The 17,006-nt window shown below is 39.9% G+C and overlaps 1 protein-coding gene across 15 annotated transcripts in view; it reads right to left on the bottom strand.

Moving 5' to 3' along the window:
* The window catches only part of MAP7D2 (MAP7 domain containing 2), a 106,555-nt gene that overhangs the window by 11,528 nt on the left and 78,021 nt on the right, over positions 1 to 17,006 (bottom strand). For 9 of the 15 annotated variants that reach the window (XM_053305119.1, XM_053305123.1, XM_053305128.1 and 6 more), the window contains 7 exons: positions 16,565 to 16,687; positions 15,558 to 15,706; positions 13,908 to 14,035; positions 7,692 to 7,936; positions 4,984 to 5,110; positions 4,441 to 4,645; positions 3,345 to 3,449 (listed from right to left, as the gene is read on the bottom strand). In XM_053305119.1, the coding sequence (XP_053161094.1) occupies positions 3,345 to 3,449; positions 4,441 to 4,645; positions 4,984 to 5,110; positions 7,692 to 7,936; positions 13,908 to 14,035; positions 15,558 to 15,706; positions 16,565 to 16,687 (1,082 nt within the window). The remainder of the gene's footprint in view (positions 1 to 3,344; positions 3,450 to 4,440; positions 4,646 to 4,983; positions 5,111 to 7,691; positions 7,937 to 13,907; positions 14,036 to 15,557; positions 15,707 to 16,564; positions 16,688 to 17,006) is intronic. The other 6 variants (XM_053305124.1, XM_053305127.1, XM_053305126.1 and 3 more) reach the window with 2 other exon arrangements.

The following is a 17,006-nucleotide window of genomic DNA, read 5'->3' as shown; positions in this document are numbered from 1 at the left end:
GCCTCCAAGTGGGAATTGACAGAGGGAGTGTGACTCTGTTGGTCCTTTTGGATCTCTTGGTGGCTTTCGATACTATTGACCATAGTATCCTTCTGGAATGTCTGCAATGATTGGGGATGGGAGGCACAGCTCCACTGTGGTTCCGCTCCTACCGCTTGGGCATATTCCAGATGGTGTCTCTTGGAGACTGTTGTTCTTCAAAATCTGAACTTTTGTATGGCGTCCCTCAGGGCTCTGTATTGTCTCTGATGTTTAACATCTACATGAAACCGCTGGGATAGATCATCAGGGGATTTGGCGCAGGGTGTTATCAATATGCTGATGAGACCCAAATCTATTTCTCCATGTCAGCATCATCAGGAGAAGGCATAACCTCCCCTGTACCACAAGGGCAAAGACATTCTTCAAGAGGTGATATCTCCCTTCTAATCAGCGATCAATTGTGGAATTAAGAAGTTTGTTCCACAATTTTTCTCTAGAGATCAGGTCGAAAGCTGCCCTAAAATCTACAAATGCTGCAAATAAAGCAGAACCTGCGCTTCAAGAATATTTCCCAACCAAATGTTGTAAAATGAGTGCAGGGTCCAATACGGAACATCCTGCGTGAAATCCAAATTGCTCCTCAGTTAATATATTTTCTCCTTCGCACCAGTCCAGTAATTTACAAAATAAGTGCTTAGCATACAACTTGCCTATTACACTAAGCAGGCTGACAGTATGGTAATTTTCCAGGAGTTTCCTGTCCTCCTTCTTGTAGATAGTAATAATTACCACTGTCTGGTCTATGAACATAAACAAGGAGGCCATAATCGGAGTCCACCATGCCAAATTTTTGCTAAGAACTTCTGCAGTTATATGATCAATTCCAGGAGCCTTGCCAGGTTTTAACTGAGCAATCTAAGCACCTATTTTGTCACAGGACACAGGTGGCCACTCAGGTAGCTGACTTATGGCACCCGGCCATAGCAGTTCCGAATAATGTTCCTTCTTAAATAGCTGAGAGAAATGTTCTTCCCAAACTGATGGAAGAATTATGCAATCTGGGCGCGACAAGTCCCGAAGGGGTTGGGAGGTTATCATTCGCCAAAAAGCCGAGGGATTTTTTGATTTAGCAGCTATAATTAATTGGTTCCAATCTGCTCTTATAGCTTCTCTTTTTTTGTTGTTTCAACAGCTGCTTATATTGTTTTTTTCTGATTTATAATGCTACTAAGTGAAGCAGGCATTGGAGCATATCTATAGGTTTGATAAACAGAGATAAGTTTTCTTTTAGCGTTACTACAATCTGTGTCAAACCAGCTTTTAGAGCATTTAATATATTTATTTGCTCCCTGATGCTTAGTTCGGGTTAGTACAGGTTGGAGTGCCTGGACAATATTGTTATAATGGTATATTATGTCTTTACCTAGGTCATTTGATAGTATTACCGAACGAAAGTAAGTAAGATTCTGAGAGGTCAATAAGGACCTGACTTGAGCACCCAAACTATCAGACCATTTTACCAGGGAAGGTCTTACCTCTAATTCTGAAGCTGGAATATATCTCATATCAGCACTAGATTATCAGAAAAATTTAAGTGCAACTGTCCAGGCAAATGATAGCTCTCAGGACGACTGACTATTCTAAATTTCATAAGGCGTGTAAGAAGAGTGTAAGAAATTGCCATATAGTCGGTCGTAGAGAGGCGAGAGCCAGACCAATAAGTATACTCAGCTGGATAATTAATCTCCATGAGTTGGGTATAGGTTTAGTTCATTAAATGTCTGCAACAGACACAAGCCTTCAAAGTTACTTACCTTATCCTTAAATTGATGGGCAAACAAAGGTGGTGGAATTTCTTGGTCAGATGGGCAGCATTTAAATTTGGCAAATAGCATTTTATTATCATTTCCAAGTCTGGCGTTAAAATCCCCATCAACAACAATATGAGCATGGGGGAAGAGTATTGCAACTCTTCTATATAGGATTTAAGTTTGGTCTGTGCTGACTTGATTTGAGAGCTCTGACGCAAAGGAGGAATATACACATTTATGAGCAGCAGAGATACAGAATTAAATTTAAGCACCAGGGGGGCCATAGCAAGGTGGTCATAGCTAGGTAAATGGCCTTTTTAAAATGGCCTTAGAAGAAGTATTAACAAATATATAAAGCCCACCAGAGTGCCGACCCCTACCACCCCCAGGAGAGGCAGCAATTGAGAAGGAAGTAAAGCCATCAAGGTAGGGCTCTTCAAACATCCAAAGTCTCCTGGAAAAGCAGGAAATCAAAATCGGCCATGAATCTTAGAAATTCGGGGTCAATCAACCTAGCTCTTTACCCAGCTACGTTCCATGACAGCCATTTTAAAGGGCAATAGTGCAAGCAGTGTCAATCAGAGTTATCAGAAGTAACTTTATCATAAACCAGGGACTCCAGGGTAGGAGCAGTGGTTGGAATTTTTTTTGGTCAATTTTTGTTCTGTCAAGTTGAAATCAGTGATAGACTGAAACAGTTCAGCCCCCTGTTGAAATGCATGATCCAGCAAAGATGGTAAAAGTGCATGTGATCCATTGTCCAAGACGTTAAGTAGATAAGTAGAGGAAGAGGAGCCTGATGGAGGGGGAAGATCATGATTTGAAATCAGAGAAGGGCCAGATGATGTCAAAGATGTAATTTCATAAAGTGTGGATCAGAGGCGAAAGGAAGAACTAAAGGACTTTTGAGTGTATTCACCACCCTTAAATTAGAAGAATCCTAAGAATGGGCATTCAATACAGGCAGCAATTGTGATGAAATGGCTTCATCGTTAGGTATGGCTGGAGAGGAATGGGGAAAATGGGGAAAATCATCTTGGCACAAGTTGTCTTTTAAAGGCATTGATTTTGTCATTTTGTCTAGAACAAGTCCATCACTCTCCTTTAAGTTACCCTGTGTTTCAATTAAAGAACTAGCTACAGAACAGACTGAAGCAAAGGAGTCTTCAAGCTGGGAGATAATTTCAGATATAGATTGAAATTGGCTGCTGTCCAAGTCATTTGGAGAGACTTCGAGGTCAGTAGTTGTTTTGCAGGCCTCCTTAGTAGATAAAGTTTGCGTTTGTTTCTCAAATAATTCAGGAGTAGCTGGTAGATCCCGTGACCTTGGAGTGTTCTTAGCAGACAAAGGGCAACTGCCAGCAGACTCTTTAGACTGTACATCAGAGAAGACCTTCCGACCGAATATTTTAAAACTACTTAGGTAGTCACGCATACGAATAAGTGAAGCTGGAATTAAGGATTGGTTGGGAAAGTTGGTTGATGGATAGATGTTGTATACGCACGCAAAGAGAAGTAAACATTGCTTTTATCTTGATATTAATTGGTTACCTTCTTTCGCTCTTGTCTTTCTTGCTCTATTTGCTGCATGATTTGTTCCCTTTCCAAACGCAGATGTTCTGCTGCTTCCCGAGCCTTTGCTTCTGCTGCTTCTTTCTAAAACAAACATGTGAGCCAACACAGAATTTTTTAATTCACTCTTAGAAAAAGTGACCAGCTTACATAATATTTCAACATACTCTTCCCTCAAAACATACATCCAACACTTTGAATAACTTTCTGCTGCTACTGAAGTCTAACATTTTCTCTGAGTGGTTGTAGATGCTATGTGGCTGTAAGAACATTCAACTAACCTTCCCAGTCCCTTTGCTGAACCACACATCAATGGCACTGGTCCCAGGAAGGTATGCAGTTCTCATATGATTCAACAGACCGATGTGGAAAGGGGGCTTCAACACACACAGCAGCATAGAATACTCATCCTACAGAGGCAGTTTTAGAAAGATGATAGCCATCCTGCTAATGGAATATTCGAACCGGGCTCAAGTCAGGGACTCTGGTAGCATTTGAGCATGTACGCCATTTTAAAAGGCAATAATTACAGGTACATTAACATTTTTTTATATTAACATACCACATATTATAATGCTACACTTAGGTTCAGTTGTAGAGTGTATGCTTTTCATACAGAAAGTTCCAGGTTCAACCCTTGACATCTCCAGATAAATGATCACAGGGCTCAGAAAGACCTGCATCCAATGTTCCCTTTAACAGGGATTCCCAGATGTTGTTGACTACAAATCCCATAATCCCCAAGAAAAATTCTCCCAGCAGCTGAAGATGCTTGGAGTTGTAGTCAACAACATCTGAGAATCCCTGTTAGAGGGAACACTGCTTACATCCCATAGTGGGCTCTACCAAGTTATGTGGGCCAATGTTCTTATGCAGTATAAAGCAGTTTGATAGCTTTACATAATAAGCAATGTAAAGAAAGAAAAAAGCTATTGCATAGAGCTTGTCTGTATTAGCCACTTGTTATAATAAATATTTATTATGTTGGCATGCTAGGCTCCATCCTGAGAAAAAGACTGCACAGTTCAAACACTTTTGAAGTAGGGTGTGATTTTGTACCTCCAAAAAGCCATACCTGTGTCTCAATCATAGCTTGCAATTCCTTTTCTTGCTTTTCCCTTAGTATGCGGTCATCTTCAGCTCTTCTTTTAGCTTCCTCTTCTGCTCTTCTCCTAGCCTCTTCCTCCTCGTGCCTTTTTTTCTCCTCTCTCTTATGGGCCTCTTCCTCCAGTCGAATCCTCTCTTCTTCTGCCTTCCTTTTCTGCTCTTCTCTCTCTAGCCTTCAGAGCCACAGCAGTATTTTTAGAATGACAGAAAGGATTCACCTTGTATTACACTTAACATAGCAATTAAACATATATTTTTCAGGTAAGTAGCATTTACACTTAGGTTTCCTTGGGAAACAGTAGGCATGCCCAAAATTATGGGGATCCAGCACTGGCAGTCACAGGTCAGGACATATCACAGTTGAGATAATCATAGACATGAAACTCGGACACTTGTCTATGCTCATGCTTGACTAAAGGAGAATCGAATGTGAGGGTTCTTTTGATGACAGCAGTGATCAGCTAAGTGTACATTCTTATTAATTAAAACAAAAGAGAGGTGGGGGTAATACCTTTCACGTTCCTCTCTCTCCTGCCTTTCTTTTTCCTCTTGCTCTTTCTGGAGACGAGCCTGACGTCTCTTCTCTGCAAGAATTCTTGTTGCTTCCTCAGCATCTGTTGTCCCTGCTGCAAGTTTCCCTGGTGGCATGGTGTTGGAATTAAAATATTAGAGAGAAAACTCAGGGCCAAACTTCACATTCCACTGAAACATGTATAATAAAACCATGATGGCTGTGATTCTTTGAGGCAAAGCAATGTTGGGAGCAGAGGGGGAAGGAGAGGGGTCATTAGCTTTTATTCCATGTCATAAGGCTCCAGAAGCATTTGTTGGGCAAGGAGAGCAAGAGAGCAAGCATGCACGCTGGGGGAGACCTGCAGGGGGAAGGGAGCGGATGGGAAAGCACCCCTGCCTTGACATTTCTATGCTTTAAAATCACCCCCATCCCTGGAATTTTGGTGCATGCGTGTTTGTGTACAATGTGAAATTCAACATTTAAAGCACAGTACTTAATGGGCACAGTTAGGGTTGAAACAGTCAGGCAACATATTGAGAACACCACATCTTCTGTATTTAATGCATTCCTTTAGATGGTCTTGTTTAGCAGACAGCCTGTTTTCCTCTCTTCTCTATTTTGTTGAATGGTGAAGATCCATGCCCTCCACTGAAATATTCCTAAAGCAGAGAAAGCCTGAGAAGAGGTTTGGATGCTGCAAGAGGAATAAAAGTCTCATAACTAGATTCAAGGATCCAGTCATCCAGGGGTTAATTCTCCAAAGCAGTGAGAAGACACCTGGACCCAGTGGGAGGGAAGTCACTGTGGCAAAACAACAGGGTCCTTGGGAGGCAGTCATGGTCCTAATAGAAACAACAGCTATGCTAAACAGGGGCTACTGTCTAGTCAAACATCCCCATGTGTCAGGGTAGAACTAAGATAATGTGTTGCTGTGGGGGGTAATCCTTACAGTCTTGCAATAAAAAATAAACTGATTGATTAAGTGCCGTCAAGTCGGTGTCGACTCTTAGCGACCACATAGATAGATATTCTCCAGGATGATCTGTCTTCAACTTGGCCTTTAAGGTCTCTCAGTGGTGCATTCATTGCTGTCGTAATTCAGTCTATCCACCTTGCTGCTGGTTGTCCTCTTCTTCTCTTTCCTTCAACTTTTCCCAGCATTATGAACTTCTCAAGGGAGCTGTGTTTTCACATAATGTGTCCAAAGTATGATAGTTTGAGCCTGGTCATTTGTGCCTCAACTGAAAATTCTGGATTGATTTGTTCTATGATCCATTTGTTTGTTCTTCTGGCTGTCCATGGTATCCTCAAAAGTCTTCTCCAGCACCAAAAGCATTAATACTTTTTCTATCTTGCTTTTTCAAAGGGCAGCTTTCACATCCATAGAGTGTCACGGGAAAAACCATTGTCTGAATGATTCTAATCTTTGTAGGTATAAACACGTCACGGCACCTAAATATCCTTTCCAAGGCTTTCATTGCAACCCTACCAAGTGCTAGTCTAAGGCGTATTTCTTGACTGCTGGATCCTTTACTTTTGATGGTCGATCCTAAAAGGCAGAAGCTATCCACCACTTCAATGTCTTCATTATCAATTGAGAAAGAGAAACTAGAGAAATTAATACTTGTTTGAACTATCCAAGGATAGTTCAAACAAACATTTTTAAAAGGAGGAGGATTATTTGCTCCCCTAATTTCTCTTTTATTACAAGGCTCACAAAGAATAACAGCAGCAATACTCAAACACTGAAATTAAGTTAAGGCACACACTTAGGTAGAGGTTCAGTTAACAAAAGGCAGTAAGCAAGTAGCAGGTCCAAAATACAAAAAGAAAATACAAATAGCAAGCTTCAGAATTTTTTTAAAAAGTTCCTCTTTCCTAAAACACAGCGATGGCTTGCAATGAAATCTCCTTCCCAGATGGATTCACTCTAACGTTCACTCCAGATCTCTCCCCTCTGCTCCTAGAACACAGTTCAAGCCTCTGTTATACAGATGCACTCTCACCTTTCCTCCTCCCAATTCGAAACAAGACAGAAGCTGATGATCTCATTGTCATGCTCGGTCTTGTTTGGACTGGGAGGGGAACAGCGAAGGCCATACACAGAGAGCACAACAGGTGTTTTTGCAGTTCTGCTGTTTCAACAAAAGCAGGACTGTGAATAACTAAGGTAGCTATAAACAACAACAAAAAAACACCCTATCCTTACACAATTAACTAGGTTATTTAAGAATGTCTTCTTCTACATGATCTCCTCTGCTTAAGGACTTTGGGAAACATCTGCCTCCAGTTGCTACCAGCTTGGTTTCAGGTCTTCTCTGTAGCCACATCTGAACTTTGGAACTGTTTTTAATTGGTTCTGTTTAATTACATGTTAATGTTTGAATTTTAACAGGTTTGTTTCAATTGGTTTGTAAACTGCTAGAGATTTGTGATTAAGCGATATATAAATGCAGTAAGTAAATAAAAATAAAATAAGCTAATTATGTGAACTATCTCTTTCTGGTAGGCTTATGCTGACTGAAGAACTGGCAAATCTGAGGAAAGCAGTTAGAAAAGCGTAGGTGGCACTTCCTGGGTTATAGCCAAATTTTGTTTATCAACTACCTAGTTATTAGAATCAATACTGTATAGAGTTAAGGAATACTAGGCAGTTAGCAACAAAGAAACATACCATCTCTCAGGGTTAAAAGCACAAAACACACCTTCATTGCTTTCAGCCTTTCCTGCAGAAGGCACAGCTTTTTCAGTAACAGGTTGGCTTACAGCTTCTTTAACAGGAGATGCTTGAGTTTTCTGACTCATGTTTTCTCTCTGATTGTCTTTATGTTTTTCCGCCCTTTTTTTAGGTGTTTCTTGATTGAGATTTGAAGCACTGTGGTGTTTCACAGGAGAAACTGGATATTGTTTCGTTGTTTTGGGAGACTGAGGGTAAGTCTTTGTGATTGTTCTAAAAACAATTAAAATTAAATCATTCAGAACTGCAGTAGCAACAGGATACAGAACATACAAGTCAGTGGAAAGTTGTTCTTAACTTTGGTTATTTTTATAAGAATGAAAATAATAAGCTATACATAAGATACCAAATGAGAATTAGGCTTGCAGGCTGATCTCAGGCCAAAGTCAAAGAGTGACAAAAAATATTTGGGAAAAACAAGGATGATGTGCTGTCAGCAAACCAGCCAGTTAAAACAGGGAAATAGCAATTGCGCAAACCATGATTAATAGCAATTTATGGCTTGTTCACACAAAATTACATTATTATGAAGCAATTTGACTTTATTCTGATTCATAGTCTGACATCGCATGAAAATATTTGCAGTGGACTTACTCCAGAAGGAAATAAACCTTGATGTAGCAAAGTATACCCAAGGTAAATTGTGTTCACTGAAGATGCATATAGTCTGGGTGCCCAATGCTTTGTATTGGATCAACCTGGAATTTTGGTATGCACAACAGGGGCGTAACTATAATAAGGCAAGGGAGACAGTTGTTTGGGGGCCCACTGCCTGGGTGGGCCCCCAGAGGCAAGTCACATGACTGACTCCCTCAGCTGCTCACCTGCCCGGGCTTCCTTCAGTTATATTCATCCTCCGAAATTGATGTGAGTGTTAAGACCTGGAGCTACCAGAACAGCATGGCTTTCTCTAGTACCATTAAATGACTTGCATCGTCCACAATTTACAAAACCTTTCAAAAATAATTTAAGATGAAGTTCTATTGTGGCACATAGGAGATATATAGGGGGGCCCATTTTAAAATCTTGCCTCTGGACTCACTCCAACTTCGCAACGCCCCTGCAGATTTGAGATATTTTGCTCCAAATTCCACAAAATTGATTTTTTTTAACAATTATATTCCTTTTTAAATTTATGTAACAAATATTACATTACATTGATTTCTTCTCAGAAACAAAGACTTACATAATCAGATGGATGATTATATCTCATATAATCAGTGACTGACATAATGGCAGAAGATAACAGTATCAGCTATATATTGCAGTGGGAAGAAGAAGAATAAATTACTAGAGCTGGTACTGATTGTATTTGCTCAATCATCATAGCAAGTGAAATGCATGGTGATGGTTTTCACAGATGGACTGTGAAGGCCACCACCTTCAGCTTTTAAAGTCAATTGCCAATACAACCACAACCTGCCACAGATATATATATAGGGCCAGTTATTCTCCCCCTGCTAAATAAAGAGAATCACCATGGTAAAAGGTGCCTCTTTGCCCAGTTAGCAGGGGTGAGATCAGCCTGCAAGCCTAATTCTCATTTGGTATCTTATGTATAGCTTATTATTTTCATTCATATATATATGATATCTATATTATGTTCATATATATATATATATATATATATATATATATATATATATATATGAATGAAAATAATAAGCTATACATAAGATACCAAATGAGAATTAGGCTTGCAGGCTGATCTCACCCCTGCTAACTGGGCAAAGAGGCACCTTTTACCGTGGTGATTCTCTTTATTTAGCAGGGGGAGAATAACTGGCCCTATCAACCCCCAGCACTGTACTTCCAGTGACTGTTGCTTGTGTGTGTCTTATGTTTCTTTTTAGAATGTGAGCCCTTTGGGGACAGGGAGCCATCTTATTTGTTATTTCTCTCTGTAAACCGCCCTGAGCCATTTTTGGAAGGGCGGTATAGAAATTGAATTATTATTATTATTATTATTATTATTATTATTATTATTATGTGTGTGTGTATGTATATAAACTCATACACAGAAACAAATAAAAGGTTGGGTAGGTCCAATGGCGTCGCTCCGCCTTGGCCATTCATTCAAATGTTGTATATGATTTGGCAAGAAGCCAAACGGTAGTAAACTGTCACAGAAAACACTGGTCAAATCATTTCTTCATGTCAGTAAGTAAATGTACTTTGAATGTGTGAGTAATATGGATTATACAGAGCCTCCTCTGCAGAATATAGAGTTCTCTTTGAAGAAGGGCTTCACATTAGATCATCTAAAACATTTGTGTGAAGGCCCATGGGAACTACTCTCCTTTGATAGCTTCTTCTTGAGCCTTTATATATGCATTTTTGATGTGCAGATTGATACACATGATCGGTGGCAGGTTATTATTGTACTGGTATTAAAAGTTCAATTAGCTGACTGAAGATCCTCACCTGAAATTCACTTACTGTACTGAGCAAATGTGACCGGGAGGGCCCACTCTGGTAAGTGCTTTATTTATTATTATTTATTTATTTATTCGATTTTTATACCACCCTTCCAAGCTGGCTCAGGGCGGTTTACAATTAAAAAACAGAAATCATTAAAAACAAAACAGAAATACAAATATAAACACCAATTTCTTGTTTACACAGTCAGACAGGTGTTATTGACTGGTTTGTTTTATCCAGACATCGAGTCCTTCCCAAGGACCTGGGATGCCAGAATTTTATTGTCAATTGTTATAGATATCGTCGCAGAATATAGGCTGTTCCCAGTAAAGCTGCTTTTTGTAACTGGCTGATGGTGATTTCTATGGCCCCTATGGTGTTGAGGTGCTCTTCAAGGTCTTTTGGAACTGCACCCAGGGCGCCAATTACCACTGGGATTATTTTGGTCTTTTTCTGCCACAGCCTTTCAATTTCAATTTGTAGATCTTTGTATTTGGTGATTTTTTCTATTTCTTTTTCTTCTATTCTGCTGTCCCCTGGTATTGCTATGTCGATTATTTTGACTTGTTTTTCTTTCTTCTCGATTATTACTATTACTACTATTATTATTACTATTACTACATTTATATCCTGCTCTTCCTCCAAGGAGCCCAGAGCGGTGTACTACATACTTGAGTTTCTCCTCACAACAACCCTGTGAAGTAGGTTAGGCTGAGAGAGAAGTGACAGGCCCAGAGTCACCCAAAAAACAATTAAACTATCAAAACAATTAAAACCCTGAAAACCAGGTTAACATTAAAACAATTAAAACTAATTAAAAACCCTGAAAGGCCTGGCCAAACAGATAAATTTTAAGGTCTCTCTTGAAAGTCATTAAAGAACTAAGATTACGAATTTCTGCTGGGAGTGCATTCCACAGCCCAGGAGCAGAAACAGAGAAGGCCCGCCTCTGAGTCGCCACCAAACGAACCAGTGGTAACTGGAGACGGACCTCCTCAGATGACCTTAACGTGCGGTGGGGATCATATAAATTTGTTTGTCATAGTTGAATATACAGCAGTTATCATCTTCAGCTAGTATGTGAGTGCTTCATTTTGAAAAGATTGTTTCCTCTAATTCGTGACATACTGTTTAGAAGGTACGTAATGGTGGGGGGGCTGTTACTGAGTGGCATCTACTGTGCACAATAAATAGATAATTATAAAATGGTTGGCACACCAAAATTCTTGGTTTCTGAATAAATAATATGCAAAAGTCATGGTGGAGTAATATTATTCTAGGAGGAAATAAAAACCTATCTTAACAAAACAAACAAATACTCTGGGCTCATATTAAATCCAGAGAAGTTACATTAGGGTCAAAGGATCACATGTGTGAATTTGCCCTGATAATTACTGTCCTCAAGTAAAGACACTGCTGAAGATATGTGAAGATCCTTTGAATGTTACTGGACACAGATCTGGACAAGGCAGCCACTTCTTCAGTTTTGCCCTGTCTATCAATGTCACAAGATGTTTCTCTATTGCTAAATAGTTCTACCATTTCCTGACCTAGCTCTAATTTCAGACAGCTTTGCGAGTGCACACATACACACACCTTTGTCCCATATGTCCTCTAGTCATTGTTCCTTGTTATCAGATTTATCCTTCATTTTTACTATCTTATTCTTTGTATGACTTCTGGGAGAAGTATGTTAATTGCTTCTACTGATTTTACTATGTAGTCTCTCTAAACCACTGCAAACTATCAAAGCATTTCTTGCATTAACTAGCTTTCCAAATGTTCTCTTTTGCTTTTAAATTATTTTTTATTCTACAGTTTTATACTAAATTATGTTGTTAAATGACCTTTATAAAATGCTGGCCAGGATTCAGAAAACAGTGCATTTATTTCTATGCACCCAAAGAGGTTTTGAGCTTGAACAGCAGCCCATCACTCTGGATTGCGAACCACTTTTGCAATCCAGAGGGGTCTTTTAAGTAAGCTGTGTTTATATACCTTCTCTGCCCCAACTGTCCTTTCCCCAGGATTATTATTATTTTTTGCTTCAAAAGTTCATATCTTCACCCTCAAAATGGGAAGGGGCCACAGCTCCATGGTAGAAGAATGTTTGCTTTGCAAACAGATCCAGTTCCTAGCATCTCCAGTTATAAGATCAAGAAGCAGGTGATGGGGAAGGCCTCAGCCTGAGACCTGGGGAGCCACTGCCAGTCAAAGTAGACAATGTTGGGCTAGCTGGACCAATGGTATAAGACAGCTTCACGTATTCAACACGAACCAAGTGCACATCTATAGGCTTGGCCACTACTTACTACTGCTGCTGCTGCCATACACTCACCACATTTGAACAGGCTAATGCTAAGTTCATAATCTTTTCAAGTACGGTAAATTTCAATGATACAATTGGATTGATTCCACTATGTAAGCAGCATGAAAACATACAATTTTAAATAAGAAAAATGATGCTGCTGCTAACCTACAACAGTTCACCTCAAGGAACATTTTCTGACCAGGGATGCCCAGATGAGTGACTGCAGTTTCCAGAAATGTTTCTGTTCCATTGCTTACAGAAAAATGCCATCAAGCTAAGTGACAAATCTTGCTTACTCATCTGACACATTTTACTTTTTAATGAGATTGCTAATAAACTCTAAAGATGTAGGCCAGGAATGATTTGAGTTATTCTGAAGCAGTTTTACATCATATGCATTAAGAAAAGTTAAATTCAATAAATGATGATGCAATATGATTGCAAACCTAATTTTAGAAAATCAGCCATTTTCTTTTCTGATGCATTCCATACTGGGGGCCACTGTTCCCTCTAACAGGAATTCCCAGATGTTGTTCACTACAACTCCCAGTATCCCCAGCAGCAGTGGCCTTTGGCTGGGAATTATGGGAGTTGTAGTCAACAAGATCTAGGAATGCCTGTTAGAGGGAACACTGCTGGGAGCCATAACTCTGAAAATTTTCTCATTCTTCCTTTCCCTCACAATGAATGTATTTTAGAGGCGGGGAAATGAGCTCTGAGAAAGTTTCTTCTGAATCTAATTTTCCACCCCATGATTAATCTAGGGACAAAAGACAGTCTGTGGGGAAGAACTGGGTGGTCCTTGAACCAACTTAAGGGGTGGATAATTGGGGAGAAAACTGAGCTCAAGACAAAGTGCAAAGGAGTGTTCTGTCTCCATACCCAATCCCATCACCACCACCTCAAAGGTTGCTTTTCAGAGTGAGGCCTCAGTTTCCCTTCACCTCTGAAAAAAGCCGATAGGGGAGGCAAAAATGGGAAAGAAGATGCTTGTGAAGCTGTTGACATGGTCAGATTGCTTTTGGGCTATAGCAATGGCCGCTTCTAGAGTTGTCCCAGTCAGTAGCTGCTTGTGCTGGCAAGGCAACAAGCTAACTGCACTTACTTCTCACTTATCCAACACAACTATCCTACCTCCTGCAGGTCCAGGTACTGCCCACAGCTGCTGTGGATATTCCTCAGCAATGCGAGTTATACGAGCTTGCAATAATTCTTGCCCAGGAACTAGAAAGGAGGAGGCAGGTGGCATTCAAACCCACCCCCCACTGTTCTTCTGCAATAGTAGCAGTCTCTACTTTATATATGTAGAAAACAATATTCACAATCTTATATTTAATTTAAGAATAATTGAAAGCAAACAACATGTGAAAGTGGCATTCTTTCCTACACATGATTAAGCTTTCTTGGGGGTCAATGAGTTTTCAAATAGAAAAACGAGAAAAAAATACTGACTTGGGGGTTGCAGGTGATGCTGATCTTTTAGACATAGCTGCTGGAGAATCAGACCTCCTAAGAGGAGATCCTAAACCAGATGATGTGCCAGCTGTTGTGGGTCGCTTCTCTTTCTTTTTCTTCTCATGCTTAAAAAGAGAGACAGGGAATATTCCTTTAGTATTTAATGCTTCAGTGAGAAATTCAGCAGAGAGATTCCTTCTGCATAATGAACAAAAGAAGTTTAAAAAAAAAGTATAGCTAAGTATTATAATTGATTTTCCTTTATAACTATCCAAGAACCATTAAGCTTTAAAAAGAAGGCCCCCCCCCCACACAAATGTCCCATATACATTTACTGAATATAACATTTGTGTCGAGTATCTCTTGGCTAACCTAACCAGATAGTGTGTGAAGAGCACCCCTAAGTAGGGGTGTGCACAGAACTGCCAACTGTGGTCCAGCACTGGGGTGGGGGGGTACCTTTAAGAGCGGCGGGAGGGTTTACTTACCCCTCCCGCCGCTTTCCCGCTTGGCGCCCGTAAGCCTCTGTGTAATTGGGGCGGCAGGACACCTCCCTGCCGCCCCTTCCCTGACGTTACTTGCAAAAAAACCCAGCAGTCCTTTGCGCGTGCGCACGCACCTCACAGAGACATGCGCGCGCTCATCTCTGTGACGTGTGCAAGCGCGCAAAGGACTGCTGGGGTTTTTTTGCAAGTAACGTCGGGGAAGGGGCGGCAGGGAGGTGTCCTGCCGCCCCAATTACACAGAGGCTTACGGGCGCCAAGCGGGGAAAGCGGCGGGAGGGGTAAGTAAACCCTCCCGCCACTCTTAAAGGTACCCCCCACCCCCAGACCGAACCACCCAGTTCTAGACCGGTCCAGAGGCTTTTTTAATGGCCTCTGGACCAGTCCGGGCCCATCCCTACCCCTAATTGCCTAGGCAGAGCAGAATCAGTACATTCTATAATTCATAAAACAGCAACTATCCTCATTATTTCTAATTCCACAAGGAGCTGTGAAACACCAGAATAACCCTCCTACCATAGCAAGGACACACAGACTGAAAATTTCCTTAAAACCCACCCAACTAGCATGCACAATCTTGCTCCTTTCATCATATTTTTTTCCAAAATACATAGGTAGAAAGGTAAGAAGCAAAATGCTCAAACTTTACATGCAGTATTTATTTTTTTGCAGTACAAGCTATTTTTCTGCTTCAATAAAACACTTGAAAATAACCAGTTAAATTTTCTGCTTTTCTCCTTTCTTTAAAATTCCTGGAAGACAGTACATTTTTAATACTTTACAGTAAATGCACCTTCAGTAAGGAGAAGCTGGGACAGAGGCAAAACTTGAAAGTATAACCATGTTATGCAACATGGTTGCTGATAATCAGAAATACTTGTTCTGCTGGTAATCTATTCCCAGTTTTTAAAATTCCAGCACATCTGGGAAATACCATGGGGAAGGACAGATTTCTTCAATAACAATATTACCATTCAACAGTGCAAGCAACATTGTTTAACAACTGCTGGTGAGCAAAGGCAAGAAAGCAACAGTGTAGGGGTGGGTGGGAAGAAAGAAAAGTCTTAAGATACAGAATACCCAACCAGCATATAAATACAGAGAAGAGAACATCAAAATTGACACAACCAAGTTTCAAATTCACCTGTGAGACTTCAGCTGCAGTTGCCCCTTTCATTGCATCAGAGGTGGAAGGAGAAGCTGCCTTCTTTCTGTCTGCACTTCGGGTGGGGGAAGGCTTGTAAGGAGATTTAAGAGGGCTAGCTGGTGCTACACGAGGACAGATATGGAATACTAAAGAGTTATAGTACAATAGCAAGAGCAATAGGGAACATAGACAAAGGAAGTGAGGAAAAAGGGAAAAACAGCACAGTCTTATTAGAAACAACAGAGAAAAAACCACTCAGACACATTAATGAACTAAAATCCCTCTGTTTCTGCAACCACCACATATTTATCCAGTGCCTTTGCTAAAATTATAAAAGTCCATGTAAACACTTGAACTTAGACATGTCATTTTTAAAATCAGGTCAGTTTTGATCAGAGATTCTAAACTCTGTTCTTCTGAGAATTGTTAGTGGTTTAGGATAATTTTTATGACAACCAAGTGTTCGCAAAAATACTTTTTAAATTCCTAATATTTTGTCTGGGGGCAGGGCAGGGGGCAGATATTGTTTAGATTCCTGGAAAAAATCAGTTTAAAGACTATCACTGTGAATCTTTTTTCTGGAAATAAACCCTTAACAAAAAGACCCTTAATTGCACAAAAAATAAAAAATAAAAGTTGATATACATAAATAAAAATTTAAATTTAAAAAAAAGTATTTAAAAAATATTAAATTTTTCTTTTTTGTGCAATAAAGGGTCCGTTTGTTGAGAGTTGAGCTGTTACTATGTGCATTGCATCACTGACATAGCAACTTATCTGGAAATAAATCTAAGCACAACCAACCTTTTTACCCATCTTGAATAGTACATTATACATACATGTAAGAGATATGGGCTATAATTAATTAAGGTTAAAACTCATGGACAGAAAACTGCAGCTTTTCCAGTACTACCATAAACATGGTATAAAATGAATGTCTCCAGAAAAGTCTTCAATCAGTTATTGTGGGGTGCCTAACACATTCCTTAAGATATTACGTTTACCTGAATCATTGTATTGCTCAGAAAGTATTAAGGTACTTCTACTTCTGGCTAAAGAAGCTTGTGTGGGAGTCAGTAGCCGAGAAATAATAAAGTTTTCCATTGGACTAAGGTGCATGCGATGAGCTGAAGGATGGAAGCAAATGAAAGTCATTGAGTTAAAGAAAACAAGCCACTTTTTAAAAATTGCAAATTAATATAATGAATGACCAAATGAAATGAACAAAGGGGAACAACAACAAAATAAAACAAGAAGCAGTAGATTAGAGACCCTTTAAGTGAGCCTTCTCTGAAAGAGGGTTTCATCGTTTTAAAGCTTATGCCCTATGAAGTCTAACAAGCAAAACAGACACCGAAGTGTTAACTTTATTTATGATTCATCAGAATATAGCCACTCACGTTTCCATTACTATAAACACTACATTGGCTAGATAGTATAGTTTTT

This window comes from Hemicordylus capensis, chromosome 3 (assembly GCF_027244095.1).
Source record: "Hemicordylus capensis ecotype Gifberg chromosome 3, rHemCap1.1.pri, whole genome shotgun sequence".
Lineage (NCBI taxonomy): Eukaryota > Metazoa > Chordata > Lepidosauria > Squamata > Cordylidae > Hemicordylus > Hemicordylus capensis.
This window is presented reverse-complemented; position numbering and strand designations above follow the sequence as displayed.